The sequence below is a fragment of the Lichenostomus cassidix genome, chromosome 12 (assembly GCF_008360975.1).
Source record: "Lichenostomus cassidix isolate B80296 chromosome 12, HeHo_3.0, whole genome shotgun sequence".
In the NCBI taxonomy this organism is placed as follows: Eukaryota; Metazoa; Chordata; class Aves; order Passeriformes; family Meliphagidae; genus Lichenostomus; species Lichenostomus cassidix.
Genome location: NC_139493.1, coordinates 3,736,174 through 3,759,895, shown reverse-complemented (window position 1 = coordinate 3,759,895; position 23,722 = coordinate 3,736,174). Strand labels below are relative to the sequence as shown.

General features: G+C 43.6%; 2 protein-coding genes across 6 annotated transcripts in view; one reads left to right on the top strand and one right to left on the bottom strand.

Moving 5' to 3' along the window:
• FOXP1 (forkhead box P1) overlaps nt 1-23,722 on the bottom strand; it is a 377,497-nt gene that overhangs the window by 234,562 nt on the left and 119,213 nt on the right. The gene's annotated exons all lie outside the window — the stretch shown is intronic.
• Nucleotides 19,986-22,645, top strand: LOC146431546 (uncharacterized). The gene has a single exon (XM_085072283.1). It carries the CDS (start codon nt 20,494-20,496, stop codon nt 21,322-21,324), a length of 831 nt encoding a protein of 276 aa, XP_084928409.1. The 5' UTR covers nt 19,986-20,493; the 3' UTR covers nt 21,325-22,645.

Here is a 23,722-nt window from a genome sequence, read left to right as displayed (position 1 = left end):
AGCATCTGTGATCTCTGGGTGGGGAAAGGAAACACCATAAAGAACGAAGTCTGTATATACAAACTATCAGTCATATTTTAACACTTACGCAGAATAATGCAAAGCTTTATTTCTTTTTGATGTTAGCAGGCTTTTCCTTTTTTTTCCCTTTGCATTCCATTTTTCAATATGTAAAATGACAAAATGCAAAAAAACAACAAAAACACGAAAATGTGCTTGTTAGGGCTGGCCTAGTTTTTTTGAAACATGCACAAAAAGAAAACCCACTCATACAATCTTATTTTAATATGTAATAGAAGAATCTGGCAAACATTAGCCAGAGTAAGTCAAGCCAGCGAATACAGACTAACATACGAGTCTGCTGCTGCAAGGCAAAAGGGAAATTTGATCTTGTTCTTGCAACACAGAAGAGCAGCATCTTCCACCTGAAGAACAGCGGTGCAGGAGCCCAAGCAAACATCACCTCCTCGCTGCTCACACCAACACCTCACCTCCTTCTTGGCTGGAAATTTCCAAAGAAACCCCTTTCAACTGTCCCATCTCCTGTCTCTCCTCAAGAGTAAATGTGTATCTTCCCCCCAGAGCAATGGCTGTGCTCACTCCAGCATTGGCCATTGTCATCTTGGCAAGCAAGACCCAGCAGAACCCCAAGCAGAGGCAGAATGCTCTTTTCACAAAATTTCTTTGTGCCCAAAAATCTGCTCCAAGCCATGCAGCTTTGAAGCAGTACCCAAAGAAAGAGCCAGGCATAAAACTACCTCCAGGGGAAAAGAAAAGAAATAAAGAGATGATCAAGAAAGAAAAAGGGAATAGGAGAGCTGGAGTCAGCACAGCTAAAGACTCCAATGAGGAGGGAGGTGGAGGTGGAGGACAACTACAAAGCACTTAATTATAAACCTAAAAATGTTCAAAAACCAATCTCACGCTAACGATTTGCGTATTTTGGGATTACCTACGGATGAGGAAGGTTCAGCTTAATCAGCTATCTGTGCAAATGGATCCCCAACGTGCCAGAGCTGAACTCAATGGACAATCCCGTTAAGAGTGGAAAGAGCACATGAAACGCCCTTGAGAAACGTGGCTAATGCCACAAACACTGAGGAAACAACCATTAATAAATTCTTCCATTTTCAGGCTTAGAAGGCAAAGGGCAAATGTTGAAAGAAGCAGAAGATGGGAAGGACATGGCTAGGCTTTATATGAACTCCATTTCATGTGTGACATATTCCTGAGGCAGGTCTCCTCAGATTATAACCAATATTTCTAGCCCACTAAAAAAAGCCTCCTAAGAGAGAAACGACTACATCTCTTCTTTAAGTCACCTAAATTTAAGATCTCTCTCCATCTTCCAGGATTGGAGAGAACAGAATAAAAGTCTATAAATACAGAGAATAGCAAGTCTTCATAAAAGGAAAAATAGTGCAGAAAATATCTATTAAAAAAAGCTTGCAAAATGTGTGAATTCATATATCAGAGGCATTCCGGAAAACTCAAGTTACGACTTTCACTTTCTGATCAGTGCCATCCCTCTGGACAGAAGCTGCTCCCACATCCAACAGTGTCACATTGGAGATTCCCTTGCCCTCTCTCTAACTTGTATTTACCCACACATTGGAAACACACATTGGACCACTGCGTATGGAGAAAGCCACTAGCAGAAATAAACTGGGGGTGAAGAATTCCCCAAACACAGGTTACACACTGAGACACACATGGGTTTGACAACTGCTGGAAGAGCAGATCTCAACCTGCCACCTGTTGGGCACAGCCAACAGGGCACTGGGATGCAGGGTCAGGAGAAGGTCCATGTGGTGGGACAAGACCAGAGGAGCTCTGCAGTGCTGCCATTATCAGCTGTAACCAGCCACTCAGACTCCACCAATGATACTGCAGGGCCCAATCCTATCAGCATTATCCCTCCTTGCCACTTAAAACACATTTGGCACCACTGGCAGAGGACTCGAGCATCCCCACTGTCCCCCAAGGACCAGGCCTGGCTTCAGAGACCACCCTGCACCGACTCCTCTCCTACCTGGGTCTGATCCAGGCACTCACACAGCACACTCTTACATTTTATTCTCTTTCTCCCCGAAGCTTTGGCAACTGAAATCTATTATGATATCAAAAGGTAGCTGACAACATAAAATGTATCCCGCTGAGTTGATGCCGCACGCTGCTAAATTTACAACAACATAAGTATCATAAAAATTATAAGAACTGCAAATTAACCACTGATTTTTTAGTTCAGTGACATAAATAACAGTAAAGATCTGGAAAACTTCCAAACATCTTTACAACTGTTTAATTTGTCAAAATCTATCAAGTGTATTTCAACCACAAACCTGTCCTCTGCAGTGCATTAGTTTTCACGTACTTATGCTGGCATCAAAGGCAGCAAAAATAAAGCTTCTGTAATTACTGTATTCTGATGCACCTTTCCAGTCATGCTTTTATTTCTGCTTTTCTTCCTCTGTACTCTGTTGACACTGACAGTCAGCAATGTTTTAAAAACATTCACACTAAAAAAAGACAAAAAATCACTACTGCTTTACACTCCTCCCAGGTTTGCCTGGGATACTCAAGGCAGCACATCACTTTGTTTGCCCATTGGAGTGGTTTTCCACTCACGTGCTGCGCGTTCCTCGCGACGCTTGCGTCAGCAAACCCTTTTATTTACTCCTTTATTTGTGCACCAAGCTCTGCAAATGCAAAGCCACCTTTCCGGCAGCTGCAAGAGAGCAGGCAAAGATCAACAAAAATAATAAATTTTATAGGCTCTATTTCTTTTCCTAGGGGAGAAGCTAATTTTTATGTAGCTATTTATTTTGCATGGCTAAATGGCAATTATTGTATTTTCTAAGACATAGATTTACTAAAAAGAGTGCATTTCTTTCACAACCATTGCAAGATTAACCAAAGTCCAAATGTGTTGAATTGCTGATGCACAAAGTTAGGGTCTTTATGAAAATTAATGCAAAATGTATTTCTATTATTTAACTATTCAGGGGCTGTTAAGCTTCTAAGCCCCCAGTGCTCTGCCTGCCAAGAAAGCTTAGACTGTGGCACCAGTGCAGCAGTGGAGGGGTTGCCAGTGCTGGCCCCAGCATGAGCCAAGGCAGGCTAGATAGTTTTGACTTTTGTAGAAAGAACTGGCCATCATCTTTTCACATGGTATTTGTTGCCCTACATGTGGGTTCTCAACAAGAAAATTCATATGCAACTCCAGCTGCTGCAAGATAGTTGCTCTATAAAAAACAATAAATCAAGTAGGTGCTGAGAACTAGCAAGACTTTTCTGTCACGTTTTTGCTTTTATAAAGGCTTCCCAAGGTAGGGGCTTGGGAGCTTCAAGCTGGCTCTGTTTTCCTCAGGAACCATTTTTTATCTTTTCTGTATGTAAAATATGAAATATTACAGGAACTAATTAAACCTTCTTAAATGGGAGAAACTAATAAATGACACTGAGGTGCACTTGTGAGTGACTGCACAGAGCAAACACACTCGCTGCAGCTCCATAGGCATGAAAGGCCACTGCAGAGGCTGGCAGGGTGTGGGTTCATGAAGAACTGGCTACCCAGATATTCCCATGTACTCCCACCAAACTCAAGAGTTCATCTGCTTTCTAGAGCTGACAACCATTCATTGCAATCAGCCAAGGTTTGGTGACTCCATGACTTGTGGACCATAAGGGTGATGTGGCTCTGTCCCACAGGCTGAGTGGCACAGCACATTTTTTAGAGGGGGATATCTACTGGGGTGAGTTATTCCACACAGGACAAAATCTCAACATGTTGGCTATTCAGGAAAGGGAGGTTAAGGACTGAGTTTGACACAGTGGGTTAAACTCAGCCCCCATTCTCAGTAAATCTTTTTATTCTGTAAGGGCAAAATAGAATTGCTTACAGTTTGTCTTAAAAATAGGATTTATGCTTCAAATACAGAAAGCCAACGCAGAACATAGTGCAGCTCTAAAAATTAAGCATCCAGATATAAAAGGAAATTTTAAATTAATTTTCCCACTGTGTTGTTTGCAAGAGCAATACACTTAAATGGCCACAACTCATTCAGTGACACCCAGAGGTACCATGCAAGCGCTATGGAACAATGCAAGTAATTCAAAGTTCTTTGATTAAATCTCACATAATTGCACATAACTGGAAAAAATCACAGCAAGTTGGCTTCGCATATTGTGTTGCATAAATCAGAAGTGATTCCCACAAAATCTCTCCTTCCCAGACTATTTTATCTAAGCAACATATAGCTGTTACAACAATTTTTGAGTGATTTTGATTCCCATTGTGGTATAATGAGTAATGAAGAAAGCACGTTTTTTTATTCTGGTTTGCACTGATGTGTTTCTTCTTTGACTAAACCCTCAGTGACTCAGTTCTGCCACTTCACAACAAGGAGTTCTCATGTTTCCCTCCACACAGGGAAAAAGAAAATAAGTCTTCAACTATTCCATTCTCAGCTAAAACCAAAGGGAAGACCTTGGGAGCTCCTATAATTTGTGCTGCCTGTTGCAGAGTAAGACCCCAGGCCAAGATGCTGAGCTAACCCACACCCAGCAAACAGTAAACATCATCTGAAGACTAAAGTGCCTCAAAACTGAGTTCTCTGCAGAGAAAAGGAGACCTTCAACATGAGCCTGAGGAATGTTTCTCACTCCATGCAGGGAAAGATGGCCAGGGTGACTTCCCTCAAAACTCAAAAGCCTGGCACAACAGCCTTCTGCAATCATCTTTGTCTGGCATTCCCAGAAAGGGTGACCACAAAAACTGCTTCTTGCACTGCAGAGAGAACTGGCCTTTTTCTGTGCTCAGCACCAGCTTCCCAGACTTAAGTTTCTCTTTCAAGTAATGTGCAATGAGAACGCTTTGTGCTATGTGGGGCCTAATATTTTCAGACCTGGAGACTTAATTACAATCTACTCTAATTGGCACATGGCACTAAAGTATAAATATTAATAACATTAACAAAAAAAAAAAAAAAGCCCTGATTGAGATGGCAAGCTGAAGACCGAATCAATAAATCAACAGTAATCTTCTTCCTTAATCACAGCTGCTACTCCACCCTTTTTATTGATCTTTCTCTTTTTTCTTTTTTTTTTTTTTTCTTTATTTCACTATAAATCTCCTGGTTCTTGATTGAATTAGTTCAGAAAAATTGCACACCTAGCCAGGGTAAGCAAAACTTTGGATTTAAAACTCTTCTCCTGGTAGCATCTGCACAGTGAGTCGGATGATGTTGAGACCAACCTTTCATTGTGCAGCTTCTCCTTCTCCTGGAGCTCATCTCTGAGTGCACAATCCAGTGAACTGATGGTCAGTCAAGGTTTGTTTTATCTAGGAAAGAGGTAACCATGCTAGACCTGACCTCCCCCTCAGCCACGATGATGTTTTCATGCATATATTTAAAGGAACTTTCATTTAACTGTCCTGTAACCTGAAAGCCAGTCAGAAATCCAAACCATGTATTTTCTTCAGGCATATCTGTTGATCAAATATTTTACTCCAATGTTCTCTATAGCATCATTATGGTACTTGCACATGTTCACCCCAAGTATAAATCTTCAGCATGTCCTACCTGAGTCTGCAGCAGCTTTCCTGGAAACAGCTTTATTGTGTTCTAGTAAACTTCACTCGTGTTATTTATTCTCCTTTAAAAGAGAAGTTACACTTCACTGTACTCATTCCTAGCAAAGACAAGTTTCTGCCTATCAAAAGACAAGTTTACTGCAAGGACTCTTGTAATAATACTGATAATGGGTAGAAATTACCCATTTTTATAAGGGAGAAGACAAAGCACTTCATGTTTTATAATAGTTGTGCTGATATCATAGTTTCACCAAACTGTACTTTCAGACAAAATTATAGCCTTCCCTCCCGAGTGACCTAACCTGTAACTATTTAGGATAGATATAATGGGGCAAACTGTCAACTACAAATCAAGAGATGCACTGGCTTCAATGGAGATTTTGCAATTGGCTTCCAAAGACTTGTAAAGTGATGCTCTACCCCCATATTTCCAGTAAAGGAGTAAGTACTACTGAAAGAAAACTAATCAGGCTGGAAAAATCACCAAATAAAACTTTAAAAACTGACAAAAATGAAAGAAAAAAAAAAAGCCTTCAGGTTGCAAGCTGCAAAAGAGCTAGCATTTCAGTAATCACAAATATTACTGAACAAAGGAAAAGGAAACTGAAACGTGCCAAGAAAGATAATCAAGAAATGTGCTTATAGGATGCCAGTCCAACTGATTAAAGATCTTCAGAAAGCAGGATATCCCACCTAGAGCCGTTAAGTCTTATCTGGATCCTTACACACCCACACCCGTGTCAACAGCAGATCTGAGGATGGAGAAGAGGAGCCCATCCTTCTTCCTTATTACTTCTGCCCCTCCTTTTGTCTGTGCCCACTGGAGCTGCTCCTTGCAGCCTGTTCAACGTTCGTTACACAACCTTTGCTTAGGTTAAAGCAAGACAGAAGCTGCACCCAGTCATTCTTTCCCCCATGGAAAAGGAAGCAAGGGAAGAGATGCCAGGCTGGGTGCCTTTTCGGAAGCAGCAGCTCCCTAAAGTGGGTGAGGTGTACAAATGATCCGACATGACTCAGGAACACCCTCCAGCAGGTAACGGCAAACAAACAGCAGTAGCTAGTTAATGATGATCTGCAATAACGTCAGGGAGACTTGTTCCCATGTAAGTAACCTGCCAGGCTGGGGATACAAATTGTCTGGGATTTGATAGCACCTACTGCAGAGAGCAGCGTTATCAATGTGCTCGTGTGCTCAGATAAATGGAGCACTATTTCCCTGCGCTGCCACTGTCACTTTCTCCGGTCCGTCAGCCCCTTTCTTAAACCGATTGCTATTTTTATTACACTCCTTAAAATATGAAGCGGGAGACTCCTTTTCCTGAAATACACTGGGCTAGATAGATGACGCCTTTTAAATAATATTCTTTTCTTGCTGGCTCTGATCCTTGCAGTGTTGTTGCTTTCTTTGGAGGGGGAAACAAAATAAAAGTGGCAAGCCGTATCTCTCCATTCCAAAGGGAGTGGTTTCCCAAGAAAAGCATAGTTTTGTTCCCTTGCTATTTCCTTTCAGCACTGCAGACAAGCAGGCAGCAGACCCGCTACTAAAACTGACCCCAGCAGTTAGGAACCAATGCACAATATACACAGAAAAAAATTTGAGGGCAGCAGGTGGCATTTGGGGGGATGTTAATGGGATTAGTCACCTCTAAATTCTGGATTTGGTAGGAGAAAAGGAAAATTATTGGCAAACTTTAGACTTTTTAAAGTCTAAAATTAGGTGAGATGCTATTGAAAAGGAAAATAACTTCCAGCTTTATTTTAAGAACTGGAATTGTGCTTCCTGCTTCCATTGCTGCAGCTCTTCTGGAAAGGAAGTTGCCCGCAAGTAATGGATAAAATACAGAAAACCTTGTGGATTCAAAAATGCTCTCCTCACCCTTCTGTAAAAATAAAGTCCAGAGGCTGGTGGAGCACACTGGTTCCACTGTAGTAGATACAATGCCAAAGAGAGGGGGAAAAGCACTCCCTGATACAATAGGTCATTGTACTCCCAGATCTACCACATATGTTACTCTAAGGGCTCTCAACCTTAAGCTTGGAAAGTCTAAGACACTGGAGCCATGATATATAAAGTAAGACCCAAGTTCCAAATATTTGATTTAGCAAAGTAAATATGGTTGTTTTTATTGGGTGCAACAAGCATTTTTCACAGAGTGAAGAATTATGGTAAACATCTGCTAATCATACTCACAAAAGAGGTCATTGTGTTTAAATCCAAGGTCATATTAATAGCTATATTTAATTAATAAAATCCAACAGTAATATTACACAAGTTTCCAACAACGTCTGCTTCCTGACACTCAAGGACCTATTCATTAATGGACCACTTATATTGGTTTTTCTTGATATTGCTGCTAAATTCTTACAAAGCTTTTAGGCCATACAACAGAGGCCTGACTTAGAAGTAAACTGCATCATGTTATACTATATGTCTCTGGGGTATTAAACCATGTGGATGTAGTTTGTGAACACATGAGCTAACAAAAATACTGGAATATGTGATATTCCATGAAGGTGGTCTTGCACTTCCAGGTTCCTATGTCTTCTGCCATGCAATGGAATAGGTAAAGGCACCACATCTGCTTCTGAACAAGGAGATAATGTTCTTTGTTGAGTCATTCATTGCCTAGGTGGAAGTCAGAGCTGCACCTGAATTTCATGAGACTTTTTCTGCCTCAAAACAATGAAAGAACAGAAATCCCAGCTTTCCAAGAAATGCTGGATTTCTTTCCTACTCCCAACCAGCCCCTGGTTAAATCTGGAAGGAATGGTTTCTCAATGTGTTTACAAGTTGCCCAGCCCTGGTGAATTATTGCCCAAATTGAACCGAGTGTTTTCACAGTTCTAGTCCATTTTGCCTGTTAAGAAACAAGCTGTTGAAATGTTGTTGAGCTCAAACAGAAAAATGAAGCTGGTTTTCGCTTACTCAGGTGTTAAACAGCACAGCTTTTTTCAAATCTCAGGAGGTGTCCTGGATGAAACTGATACAAATGAGAAATGAATCAGATCTTAGAACTTCTAATGTTTGATTGTTTAAATTTAAGGAAATTGAGATCTATTGAAAAGTAGGTTTTCTTGCACACCCAGACTTTCTCACTTAACTGCAGTCATTGATGTTTATAGATTTTTTTCTGTGAAAGATAAATCTAGCTTGTTGCATGAAAAATCCTCGAATGCACTGATGTTTATTCACTGAATTTCCATATCCTTTACACTTGAAGTTATTTTCTCTTTTCCACAATGTATGTGAAAACCATGACATTTTCTATCTTCTACACAAGTTCCCCACACCATACTGCACCATCTCCATGTTATTATATATATTGCAGTAATGCCATTTCCAATTCATTACAAAACACTTTCATGTACCAGATGTCCCAGCCTCGGTAGGACCGAGTTATTTTCTGCCCAACAAGTCCTGAAGGCAAAAATAGTTGTTCCTGTATCTCTGTACACAGCCAGGCCATTTCACCTACTTGTGTCAAACTTCCACCCCAACAGACATAGGTGCTTTGACTTATCCTATTTTTAGACAAATTGCAACTGAAGACAACTGTGGAAGTCTGTGTTATGTACATGGCCACACCACTGACTACTGAGTCCTGGTATAAAGAAAGTTGGAAAAGGGAAGTTCCGGTAACTCAGTTCTCACAGGGCCCTCCTATTTTTTATGGCTCCATGTCAAGCCAGGTGGATTCTCTTAACATCTCCTGCCCTTAAATCTACAGCCTAAACGTTTTCCAGAAGCCTGGATTTGTTCATGCATAATATAACCCTGGCACAGGAGCAACAAAAGCAGCAAAAAAACACCCTACCCATGGTTTAGTTCATACCATGGCCTGCAGTCCCCAAAACATCTTTTCAAAAGCAGAGAGAGTCAGAAGCAGGCTCTGTGTAATAATCCTCAGTGCGTTCTCGTTGTCCTGAGGACACATGGAGACCTTCTGACAAGTAAACATGATCCAGGGGTATTTTGGGAGAGGTTCTTGGCATGGGAAGCTGAGAAGGAGGGTGGCTGTAGAAGGGCAGAGCAGGGTGGGGGGGGAGAGTGTAAAGGTGAGAGTGAGACATTATCTGTTACCCTCCTGAGCAAATACACATGGGGCAGCAGTTCTGGACACAGCCAGGGAACAACAGGCCCTCTAGATCAAAGTCCCCATGTTCAGTCCCACCCCAAGAATAAACTTCTATCAAGTTCAGAATTTAAGGATCAGGACCACATCAGGCTGAACTAAATTTGAAGTCAGACACCTCACAGAGGAGCCTCTTGATGGAACAGAAAGATAAACCAGTGGGTGAGTTTAAACATAAACTCATGGCTTTGGCTAGTACCTTTCAAGAGCATCAGTAAGTAGTGGGTAATAAATCTCAGTCTAAGTAATTCATTAGCCATTTTGGCATCACACATGAAGTACATCACTTTGACCTGATGCATCTCAGTGCACTCTCCTATCAGCTGCAACTGGCTGTGCTTTGTTGAGATGAAGGGCTTTTTAATCCAAATCAGAAAGTGATGCTTCTGCACTGATGCTCTAATTTAGGAGTTATAATTAACAGACTTACTGCTAATCAGATCTCATCATACCTCCCCTAAGGCCCCAAATGTAGGAAACAAGAGAAGAAAGGACCAAAGGTGCCTCAAGACAGCATCTGAATTTGTGTCTCTGATTTTGTGTGCTCACACCCAGGCATTCACATGTGTGAAACTGGTGGGAAGCATGATCTTGTGGTTGAAGTAAATGCACAGAAACAGAAGGCCTAAGGTCTGTTTGCACCCTTCCATCTCTTTGGGCAACTTACACAGGACTTGAATTTTAAAACTGGGAATAGTCAATAGCCTGCAGAAAAGTCCTGCTATCCCACACAGCTGATATTAAATTGCACTTGCCCCCTGCACAGATGGCCTCTAACCTCTTTTCAGAGCACTGTTCCCACTGCAGAGCTGCAGAAGGTGAGCTCTTCTCCCAGCACCACTGCCAAGTGTAGTCCTTTGCAAATCAAAGCATTTGGGCCAAAACTACCTACCTAAACTATCAAAACTACCTGGGACTACCTAACCCTGCTTCTCCACATCCATGCAATGCACAAAGGCAGAGGTGGTGCCCACAAAGAAGTCAGACAGTTTGCTCTGGGCTACATTTGCACCATAAGAAAAGCAAGCTAGAAACCATTTTTACCAGGGGTCAAGACAGCTTTGAGCACACACTTCAGCTCCTCCCCAGCAGCCACACTGCCTTTGCCAAGCTCCAGTCCCTGGGTAAGCAGCTGCTGGGGCAGCCGCATCCGAGGGATGGCACATCCAGCCCAAGGCAGCTGAGCCCACACAATTAACATTTCAACATTTGTGCAATTGCTGCATCAAAAAACCTCAGCATTCATCATTCTGTCATGCCGGTTAACCCAAAGTAAGTTAGCCTGAAACATTTTGTGCAGGCTGCCTCGCTGCTGGCTGTCTGGGTCCTGCATGCCCACTGAAGGATCATGCTGTTGAGACATTCAGCTCAGCACAGGATTTGCTTCTTCATAATCTCTGTACTCGTTCTGTGGAGCCCATCAGAGGTCACACTGACTATTTGGCTTGGAAAACCCATTCCCTGTGTTAATGTAGGTACAGTCACACTCAGGGTGCTTTCAGAGCAGAGGAACTCACAAATCATGGGCAGCACTCTCCTGCCCATGGTTACAGAAGGATTACCCAAGGTTCCTCCAGCCGTTGGCTCATGCCCGACACCCATTTTTTTCATGCCTGTGGTCAGACCAAAGGCAGTGGTGAAGGCAGCACACAGGCTCGCCAGCAGCTGAAGGTTTGCCACCAGCTCTCTGGAAAATGTGTAACCATCAGCATGGGGTGCTGGGCAGGGGCTGCTGAGGCAGCTCGGATCCAAGCCTACGCCCTGGGGATACCACTGAGCACTCCCCTTGTGCTCACCTGCAGCCTTGCTGCTGCCCCATCCAAACACAGCCACAGCATGGGGAGAAAGGGCTTCAGCCCAGAACGTGCCTTTCCCTCACTCTTGAAACAGCAGCTGGTCCCAGACAGTCCCAGCCCTGACCTGGATGAGCTGTGCCACACCAGCAGAGACAGAGCCACTACACAGAGCTCCCCACCCCAGTGCCAGCACAGGAGCCATCAAACCTGAAACCCCACTGAGCTTCCCTTAACCCTGCCCATGGATGTTCACATAGAAATACTATTTTCAAACTAGTGGATGAATCATGATCCATTCCTGGAAGTGTTCAAGCCCAGGTGGGATGGGGCTTGGAGAAACCTAATCACCTGGAAGGTGTCCATGCCCATGGCAGGGTATTGGAACAAGTTGAGCTTCCAATTTAAACCATTCTATGATTTGATAATTCTAATTGTCCACTACATAACTAGCAGGCTTTGCAGTCCCAACATGTGCTGCATCTTTAACTTCCCAAAAACTGGCCTAGGAAAACAAAAAGGGCAGCACAGAAAAATGCCCAGTGCTGACACTGTAGTATCTCTGAATGAGAGATCCCTGAACAGGGATTCTGACCAGAGACCTTCCCAGGTTTAAGGAGTTCATTCTTTGTGCCAGTTTGTAGTTTCTATGTAAATTCATGCAGCTGCCTTGAAAGGAACTGCAGGTTTCTGCTAAGCAAAACTTTCTTTGTGAATCAGGAGTAAAATGCATAAACTCTCTCCTTAAGAATTAAGTGTATGTATTTTCATTGCAGCATGAACAGCTCTTTTTGTAAAGGGAACAGGAGCCCGTAGAGCCAGGGAAGTGTTTATAAATGTAACACTTATCTTTGTACAATATATATGTTTTGCTTTAGTAAAAACAGAACCTGATCATTCAGTATCAAAAACTCAGCACAAAATTCATATATTTTTTCCCAAGACAGAAATTCTAACTCATTTTCCATGCTGTACCCTCAAGCTCTTGTTCACTGCAAACAGGACATTGTTTTCTTGGTTTTTCTTTTTAAACAGCACGAAAGAAAAAATAGTAGAGGGTGTCACTGCAAACACATCAACATGTACAATAAAAATGAAAACAACTGCGATTAACTTAGTTTAACTAAAGCTTCCAAGTTCCTTATCAGTACCTGGGACGTATCTGGAAGGGAGCTTTCCCACCCCAAAAGGAAGTGCGAGGGGTGTTCCCCACTCCCAAGGGTAAGCAAGGTTGGGTGGTTTGTCCTGTTTGATTTAAATACGATGTGATCCTTATTCAGTGCTATAAAGTCTGCTCCGAGCATGCCAGTACATGTCAGCTTTGCCTTCACTCTGTAAGACAACAGCCGCCTCCATGCAGAGTTCAAAAATATTTGATGATTTAAGCCAGCTTGCTCCACTTAGGTTAGAACACAAAGCAGACTGCAGTGTTCAATATCAGAATCAGCATTTTTCCCCCTACACTTGTGAATACATGTATTTAGATCAAATGGGCTTTTGGCATCATTTTCACATGCCTACATCCAAGCCTACTGGTACTAGAAATCCTCTCTTCAGTATCATCATCCGAGGATAAAGACACAAGACTTCCCATTCTCCAAGGACTGCCAGTCTCCTTAAACATAAATCTGCTATTGTGCAAAAGGCACAATCTCTTAGGATTTCTATCGCAAAAGAACAAGGAAAATAGCCCAATAACCGAGAAAATGGAGCAGTTTCACAGATTGGCGTGTTAAAGCAATATAAAGCAATTATGTGGTTGGGTGAAGGTAAGGAAGGGAGCAAAGACAGAAGAAGTTAAGGGGGGCTGGAACTGAAGAAAAGTCTGATTTGGGACTACAGCAGCTTCCTCAGAAATTGCAGACTAAAGAGGGCTGCTTGGGACAGTTCAACAGCCACAATGTGATGGAGGCAACCCCACGGTGCTCCAGGTCAACCCAGTTATCACAGATCCACAGGAACATCCAGTAGTGTTTCTCACCAGGTACCTACTACACTGAGAGGGGGAAAGGAAAGCACTCAATATTTTGAGAAGTACCATGTGTTTGATTTTGACAGTGGCTAAAGACTTGAGAAAACCTCCCATGCTTTTCTTGACAATTAGGCAATTCACGGTATATTTAATTTATAGGGGGTTTTTTTTTTCACAACCAGGAGTGTAATTTTGTCTTGCTAACCAGGCACCAAGTAGCACTATCCCACAGGTATAATTTCATGATTTCCCTAAATGCCACATGTAGGACAGCAGCATACACAGCATGTGTGAGGTGGTGGGTGGTCTTATTTCCAATGAAGTAATATTTAAACCACAATAAGGTGACTAGTCAAGCACAAAGTCCCACCTTTAACTCTTGCTTCTAGAACCTCAGAGGTTTAAGCTTTTCAAGGTGATGTGAACCAGAGCCCCTCGCCAATGGCAGATCTGGGGCAGCCCTGCTGATTTAGAGCTGCTGCTGGGCATCTGGTGCAATGCTTTGGGGATATATCACATTTATTAACTGCTCGGCAATGAGCTACCAGCTCACGGCAGGCACTTTATATGTAAGAAAGTGATGAGAAACATTAAGGCAGGATTGAACTGGGGATGCAGTTCCCAGCTGGTTTATCATATTAGCAAATATCCTTGTCGTTTCCTAAGAAGGGTTGGGAAGCCATCCAGGGGAAATGCATTGCCCAGGGCCTGACTTCACAGAGAAAGCTGAAGTGACAAGGAAATATCAGGCTTAGAAAACCCCAAGGTGTTTCCACCCTGCCCGTGGGGCTCTGCTGAAGCACTGCTGCTTCTGGAGGCTGGGGCATCACCGGGGAATGGGCAAGGCTGGGGGGAGAGGGATCCGTGCCAGGAGCGGGGCTGCAGGCGTGTGGCAACAAGGAATTCAGAGGAACCAGCTTGAGGGCAGCTCTCATGTGTGAAATCACTCTTGCCTCTTCCTTCAGTTGCATGTAAAGCACTGCAGTGAGCACACTTGGAGGGGAAAGAAGACGACCCAGGAAAGAGGCACTGAAACTTCTGAAAAAATTATGTCGCAGGATTATCCCTGGTAAAGTCCACAGATCTACACAAATATTACTCAGAACAGGATGTGCCCAAGTGCACTGGATATATAAGCAACAATAACAACAAGCTTTCTTTCCCAGGATTAACTAAAGAGCACGATTTTCTGTCCTGTTTTCACTATGACTGTATACAAGCAAACCCTGCTGCAGAAATTACTTGTGTTTTAAATGTTATTGCTAATCTGCAGTACAGTGTGCTTCCTTAGCAGAGTCATTAAAACGTGCACGGGTCAGGATGCTGAGGCTGCACTCATGGTTCTTTATAGTTACAATATTAGTAAAGTATTTACTAAATTGACTACCACCTACTTTAAGTTAAACTTGCTGACAGATAAACTGAGCATAACCTCTGGCATTTTCAGGTGTTTTCTTATGAATAGGTATATTTTGCACGTTTTTGCATGCTAGGCCCTTTCCAAAATGCTGATTTGATCTCTGACATCAAGGCTTACTCACCCCCTTGAAGGTACAAAAGAAAGGTAACAGTAGCTTGTATGTGGGGGAACGAGACTTTAATATATAGAAAGCACAAAACTTACTCTTTTCAGTTTATTTTAGATTCAAAAGCTGCAAAAGAGCACTAAAAATTCAGTACTATTTCTGCATTGGTTAAAAAACGCCGCTGAGGAGAGATTTAAAAAGGGGGAGATATAAAAAGAATATTATTTGCATAGTCATAAATCATTATAAAACAATTATTCTGCAGCAAAAAAGCACTCGTTTCACAAGGGCAATCCAGCTTCAAGAGAGTGCACTATCTGTTAGCATCCTATTCTCAAAACAGACATCTCTGGACAGATTTGTTACAGTTTTGTAGATGCTAATGTGTAAACAGATTGTAAAATTATTTTTGGGCCTGTAATAGGATTTAATGTGTTTAAGAGGTAGTCTTATACCTCTTTAACAAAGAGGCTTACAATATGGTAAGAATGTATCACAAAAAATATAATGCTTTTAAACAGATAAATCCTCTTGGCAAAGGCTGTAATCTTTCAAACTTAATTGGTGAACTCATTAACGAACAACTGCCACTACAAGAAGAAAGACTATTGTCAGCGACTTATCGGGCAATGAGATAACAAACTTAATTATATTGTTTTCAGTGGATTTACATTTGCTTCCTTTAGGACACTAGATTTTCTAAACACTATTTCCTTGGCTGTATACAATTTTTTTATCCCCTAAGAGAAAAGCAAACCTATCTACAACAAATAGGCAAAGAATAAAAAAACCCAAAACCAGAATACATCACAGCTTTGAAGTAAACAGAATACAGTCCTAAAAATCCTGTCTTTATTATCTACTTGTAAAAAGTTATAAGCCTGTAAAGTAGTTAATTTATGAGCCATGTTAATAATTTGTTCCCATTTGATCTGAGGTTTAGCAAACACGGTTTCCTGGGATGTAGGAGGATAATTTGCAGGTCCAGCTTGGCTCCGGAGGGGGCACTAACTAATTTGACACCGTAACATGACATTGATGGCAGACACACACTAATGACTGCACTGCTCGATGCTCCTGTCAGTCTGTCGCTGCACTGAAAGGAGAGTTTCTTCTTATTGCCAAAAAAAAGTGCAGAATGGTCCTACTAATTATTCAGACATGCACTATAATGAGAATCTTAGTGCTCCCTCCCAACATACGAACCACTCACTAAAGCTCCCATTTGTCTGATACGGTGGCTGATTAGAATTTGTTTCTTGAATAGTAAAAACCACAGCTTAAAATAAAGCAGAAAGGATAAACAGCCTTTTATTCTGCATAAAACTCAGAAAGTGGCCATTTTGGTTTCAAACTGGGTTTTTTTGTCATTTATTTACACCAGAAGAATAGAAAATTGGATTAATTTTTAATAGTACTTCTCAAACAACATATAGATCTTCATGGAGTTTTACTGTCTGGATCACTCAGGACATAAATTTTGTGGACAAAGGGAGGCTCTGAAGGTATTTTCTTTCTCCTAGGAGAAAGAAATTTTCTAGAACTGGAACTTGTACCAGACAAATCACAGGTTAGGAAGAAAAGTGTCTCTTTTTTCTAGATCATATTGTTAGAACTAATTCCTCACTATGAACTCTCAAAGTTCCATAAGGACTTTACATATCCAAATGATCTGGATGTAAAAACATAAAGAGTAAGAAAAGCTGAATGGTGCTTTCCAGAATCAACCTTTACTCCTTGCTTTGGGTCCTGATCTAGCACAGCTATTAAATGTACTTCAACTGCATATCTATACCATATTTCCAGTTCGGTACTTTTCAGCAATGCAGAATTGCAATTGTGGAAGAGGCCAATGGACCAACCGGTGCATGTCATATATTAAACACATAGACTGAAGATACATTACCACCCTGCAAAAGGGCCTGAATTTCTAAGGACAGCACTTAGCTCTTTCTGAAAAGCAAACCCTTCTAAGAGTGTTTCAAGTGGGCCACCCAAAGCCTAGCACACGCTACTGACTCATTTAGAAAAACGTTATAAACTCGAAAGTGTTACACACAAAGGTGAGGGAGACACGCGCTCCACAACCACCCCAGGACAGTTTGAAAGCCATTACCAGCTAATAGCTCTCTAGTGGCCTCCAGGAATTCAATCAGTGGTCTCCCATCACATGCCCTTATCTACTCTGGAAAAGCCACAGCTCTATTAGGAACATATTGGGCAATCAGTGGTCAAGGGGGATCCCTGGCACAGAGCTGAGCAGCTCAGGGCTGAGCCCCAGCCAGGGCTCTAAAACGCCCACCTGTGCCCTCCTGGCTGCTCACTGCTGACCTGCACTGAGTTCTATATTTAGGAGGGGTTTTACTTGCATGGAGTCTGATACCTATAGTTCTCACATTATGGTTCATCACCCCTTTTTGACAGCGTAGGAATGCAAAGGAGCTACTGTGGAGCATGAGAGCTCAGAGCCAGGTGCCTGACAGTCCCATGCGCACAGCACCAGGATCCCTTTGCAGAGCACCACAGATGCTACAGCAGCACATGCCATCTTTAGAAACTGTGACGCAGCAGAGCACTGGGCACTTCACTGGTGGCCCCAAATACTCCAAAAATTAACATTCGAATAACTCCTACCAACTGCAGCACCACTAATCTGTTGGAGCGGCACAACTTCCGAGATGAAAGCAAAAGTACACGTTTGGAGAGCCAAGCTAATGTAACGTAAATACTGGGTACACGCTGTTACATGTCATTTTGCAGCGCAACATGCGAAGGGCACATGAATCATTAGTGAGAGAACAACCCTGGCACCTACCCCAGAAATACCTCAGTCAGCACTCAGCAGGAAAGAAAAGATCAGAAAAAGAGATCCCAGAATCCTAAACGGAGGCTCAGCTCCTGCAGAAAGATACACTTAACAGTGTTCATCTCTTTGGAAAATAGAGGTACTGTATCCAAGATACAGCACCGCTAACATTTTCCACATGGCTGGGGATGGATTGGTGACTGGCCTTCTCCTAAACAACAGCATCTCTGTGTGTCAGCTGTTGGAAAAACGAGGACATGATGCATTTTGCTCTCGGTTCTTATAAACCCCCAGTATTAATTCAGACAGAGGAGAAGAAAGTCATCGAGTTTATTTCAAACCAGATTATGCCACGTTTAGCCCCGTTGTGTGGACACACCACAGTAGCCTCCTCGCCCAGCAAGCCAGAGTGTGAAGAACAATCCTTTTATATCCACAGCATGATTTGGCCAACTTTAAAACACAACAACTAAAAACTCCAACGTCCTTCTGTCAGTTTAACTGCTAATTTGCAATGGATTTGGTTACACTTCCCGTTTAAGGCAAGTTCTCCCTGAGCACTGGCTAAGAAATCTTGGGCAAGAGGAAGTAGCAACCACCAAAGAATAAAAAAAAAAAAAATTTAAAAAAATCTCACTCACAACTTCAGAGATGGAGGCAGGAGCTCTCCTGCTGCCCCCCGGCTCTGCACTGGAGGGTGGCAGCAGCCCTGCAATGTCAGGGGGTCCTGTTGGGGCTCAACATGGCTGGGGTTCACCCAAGACTACAGAGAAGCTGTGGTGAGGGTAGCAGGCCAACCTGGGCAGCCAGGAGCAAAAGAAAGGCAGCTCCCTCCTTTCCCTGCCACCTCTGCCTCTGAGGATGACTCAGAAGTAGGTGAGGCACAAAAGATGCCATTCCTCACAAGCGCACGAACAGAGGAGAGGCTCACCCTCTATCAGGATGAGGAGCAGCTCTCAGGACAGATTCAGATCACAGACTTCCTGATGATCTGCCACGGTTTCCACAAGGGAGGCCTGGATCACTACAGTTTTGCTCCCAGGGCTGTGGACAGGGGCTCTCTGGGGCCAGCTTACCCCATCAACCTGCCTTAAAGACCCTCCACAGGTCCCAGAGAAGACAAAGGGAGGAAGACACAAAGTTTTAGAAGGTTTCTGCAAAGCAATCTGCAAAGTGAGCTTTATGAAACACATGGGAACAGACTTAGAACTTACTCAGGTCTTTAAAATTGGTGAAGTTATATGGCTTGGTAAAAGCAATGTCAGGACCATAATTAAGCAGGATACAGCTACACTCATGGTTTGGCAAGAGTGCTCTCACTCAGTCCCCACTAGTTCACCCCTTTGTGTCTCTCTACTCACTCACAACTGCACTTCAAAGCAGCCTTTCCCTCATCTCACTTTTCTGCTGCAGCAAGACAAGGACTTGCATCACTCAGCTCCTGAGCCCCGTGGCTACCACTGTGGCACATGCTCTCTGCACACTAAAGCACTAAATTAGTTTCACATATCTATTGCAGAGCTTTATCAGAAATGCCGTTTAGGTAGCTATCAGGCATGAAAGAATAACCAAAAGTTATTTTTTTTTTCCTCTGTGTACTGCAGTTGGTCATATACAAGAAGTGCTCCTTCCAGCACGGCCTAGGCTGGACACAAATCTGCTCATGGATTCACTCAAAAGACCAGCTTCAGGCTAGGAATAAACCACCAGGTAAAATAAAATCAGGAATGGCTTCACTGCACTGATCCAAGCAGCCAGCAATGATTCCCAACCCTCTGCTCATCCTTCCAGGCCCTGACTGTGGGATCACTGCCTGAGGAAGGACACAAGGTAGATCTGCAAGGTGGCAGGAGGTGGAAGAGCAGGAAGGCTTGCTTCATCTGAACAGGCAAGCCAGAGAGAAGGGAATTGGACATCACCAGCCCTGTGAAATCCAGCAGAGATACCATGAAGAAAAAAGACTGAAGAGTGTGAAGTGTGTAAGAGGAAGAGATACTGGCAAAAGCACTGGCCCAGAGGGCTGGCCAGCAGTGATGGCCAAAGGCTGCATGAGGTATTACCAAGTGAACCCTCTGGCCATGCATGCCCAGAGACACCTGACACAGCCACAGCAACCTGACAGCGCTGGGGTGCTGGTGGGGAACACCGATGCCAAGCGCAAGACAGGGCATGAGGTGGACAGGGGCAGACTCAGACACAGATGCTGGGCCCACAGAGCTGCCAGGCAGCGCCATGGCGGGGACGGCCCAGGGCCATGCCAGCCCCAAGCAACGGGTTGTGGTGCTGCTAAACCACAAGCAGTGGGTTCCATGGTCTCTGAGGGATGGACTGAGGCATCTCCAGGCAATGGCTGTAACATCACCTGCCCTGACTGCTCCTGCCTGGGCACTAGTCTGAGGCAGCCAGCCTGGGCACGGGCTCCAGCCAAGCAGGGTGCGAGGTGCACAGTGCCAGGCCTTGGAGCTGGCAGTGAGCTGAGAGCTGATTACAGCACTCGGTCACTCACTCCAGAGCCACTGAAGGACATTCCCCGGCCATGCCAGGTTCACGCTCAAGGAAGGTGTGCTCACAGCAGCAAAGGTGAGCTGGACAGGGACACCCTGGGAGTTTCCAAGATTTCCTTCCTCTACCCCCTGGGCCCATCAGTGAGTCTTGCCCTTTGCCAGCATGGAAGGCACTGCTGCAGTAGCAGCGAGGGGGAGTAGCTCATCATCCCCAGTTCCCCCCAGCCCACCACAGCACACAGGCAGCACAGACACAGAGGTGGAAGACCGCTGTCCTATCTGTCTGGGCAGCTGGAGGGAGCCTAGCTTTGTCATGCCGTGCCTGCACTGCTTCTGCTATGCCTGCATCCTGCAGTGGGCCGAAAACAAAACCCAGTGCCCCTTGTGCAAGAGGAAGATGATCTCCATCCTGCACTCAGTGCGGGCAGATGATGATTTTGAGGAGCATGTCATCATTCCACCCGTGACATCACCAGTCATTGCCCTCCCGGCAAGAAGAGCTCGCAGGCAGACAGATGCTCCCAACCTCCATCGCCCTGGAGCACATCAACAGTGGGTGGCAGCAGGAGATGTCCAGCACCTCATGGGTGGCTTCCAGCTCCCGAACTGGATGAGCTATTTCTCCACCAACCCAGCAATCCAACAGACCCTGCACTCATGGGTCTGTCAGAACTTGGAGATGCTGTTTGGAACAGCAACATCCAGGGTTCAGCATGCACATATCCCTGAGCAGCAGCATCACAGGGAGGACCATCACCTGCCACGCCAGCAGGACACCCATGGTGCCGCTGGGCAGGAAGACAGCTCCTCACCTCCTACCCCTGATCCAGCAAGATCCAGTAAGGATGAGATGCCTGGCACCTCATCTAGTGCCTCTGGTGGGGGCCCAAGTACACACCACTCTGCTACTCCTACCATCCATGGGGAACAACAAGAGTGCCAGAAGGAACCAGAGGGGCTGTGCCCAGGCCCTCCTAATTCTGTCAGGAAGTGATCCTTCACCTGAGGGACCACAACGACCACAAAAAGGGAGGGCCAGCAGCCCCAAAGGCTCTCCAGCCCACAGGAGGCCATGTCACTGAGGCTGGAGGGTCCCTCCATCATTCAGTTTCAGTTCCTGCCAAGGGGCTATTATTGGAATCATAGAATATGCTGATCCATCACAATCATTGAGCCCAACTCCTGGCCCTGTGGAGGACACCTTAAGAGTCCCACCATGTTCCTGACAGAATTGTTCAATTGCTTCCAATGCTATGACCTGTTACAGTGACCAACTGCCCTCAGGGTGAAAAACATTTTTTCTGACATCCAGCCTAAACCTCCCTGACAGCCTCATGCCATTTCCTCGAGTCCTGCCACTGGTCACAAGAATGTACCTGCTCCTTTGCTTTTCCTCATAAAGATGTTGAAGATCACAATGAAGTCTCACCTCATTCTCCTCAAGGCTGAATAATAGTTATATATAGTTAGGTATATAGACAGATAGGTAGATTGATAGTTATAGTTACATAGTAACATATTCCCACAGTTTTCAAAATAAATTGTCTTCCAAAAACTGGCAATTGGAGTCTTTTCTAGCTGCATGCAATGCTTATGAAAGTACAAACAGCAGCATTTGCCACCTCTTTTCATCCTTCTTCTTTCACTACTGGACAAAAGAAACCAAACATATTTAAACAAAACCACAAAATATCAATATACAAGAGGGTCTCCCCTCCCTGAGAAAACTCCTTTGCTCTTTATTTTTCCCAGAGCTATGTAGTGCACCAAGCAGCCTCTGCCATAACCCTTGAGGACTCTAAGTAGATCCCAAAAAAGGCAAAATAGAGAGAATCTAAAGAAATAGTACTTATCTGCAAAGCAACCTGCTAGCTTAGCTTTATGGGTTGGTCTCTACTCACAGATGCACTTCAAAGCAGCCTTTGCCCCACATCCATTTTCTGCTATGGTAAAACAAGACAAGGACCTGCATCACTCAGCTCCTGATCCCTGTGGCTACCACTGTGGCACATGCTCTCTGCATATTAAAGCACTAACTAGTTTCACACATTTGTTACACACTTTCACCCGAAATGCCATTTAGGTAACTATCAGAGAGGAAAGCATAACCAAAATGTATTATTTTCTTTCCTCTGTGTACTACTGTTGGTCACAGAGGCGAAGTGCTCCTTCCAGCACAGTGTGGACTGGGCACAAATCTGCTCATGGATTCACTCAAAAGACCAGCTTCAGGCTAGGAATAAAACACTAGATAAAATAAAATCAGAGGATTTTATTTAAAATCAGAGAAGGGACATGCACAGTGTTGGGGGACATAGAGCAGCTAACAGTGGCTGAGGCTGGTGAGGCTCCTGCCTTCACATATATTGTGTTATTTCAGAAGAGAAAGAGACAGGTTTGTGGTGATGTTGCCCTTGGGCTTCTGGGATTTTGTTTGTTTGTTTTTTTAAATAATTTAGCAAGTTATGCCTCCATGTAACATATGAAGGTGATTTGATGTGGTAATTACCTATTACATTTGACAAGGTAATTAATGTAGCAAAATACCACTGTACAATGTGTAAATGTAGTTTGCTATCATTAAAACATGTGTCTGCTTAGCAAAGATGTTCTGCTCATAAAAAGAAGAAAGGGGTGGAAACTTCTCAACGGTGCACATTCTGTTATCTGAAAATTATAGGGACTGACCTTCATCTTCAACTATGCTCCTACTCAAACAGCAGGACCAGAGAACTCTAAAAACTAATAAAACTGGCAGCATCTTCCAGGAGCAGTAGAGATCTCAGACCTCTGCAGATATCTTTAACACCTCAGCTAGAAATGCCTGAGACTTTGATGTCAACATTTGCTTACAGCTCAAGAATAAAATATCCTTGAAAACTGTTTTCTTTTCAAAAATTCCCCTCTTATTGTGTCAGGTATATCAACCTGCAATGAAGGGTTGCATTGCTCTTGGAAAATGAAAACCAACAGCATCACTGAGATGCTCAGAAATTTTCAATCATTTTCAATGCTCTGATGACTTTGTCCCTGCATGAAGCCATCTGAGCATTCAATGACATACAGGAGAAGTCAAAGACGCGTTTACAAAGCTAAAGACAACCTAACAGGAACAAAGTAAATATTGTAAATATTATTAGCATTAAATAGCAAAAAATACTCCCAAGTACAAAATGTATTCAGATCATGTACTTGGGTCTACAGAAAATAAAAATACATTCTTGACTGAAACACCCAAAACCAAACAAATAACCTTCAGTGGTTACACCCAAATGTTCCCTGAGTTATCACGCAGCAGGATTAGCACCTGCTTCCAGCCTGGATTTCAAATACTGCTGTTTTCACATTAGAATGTCTTAAATAGTTCATGGTTTGAAATAATCCTGAAGACA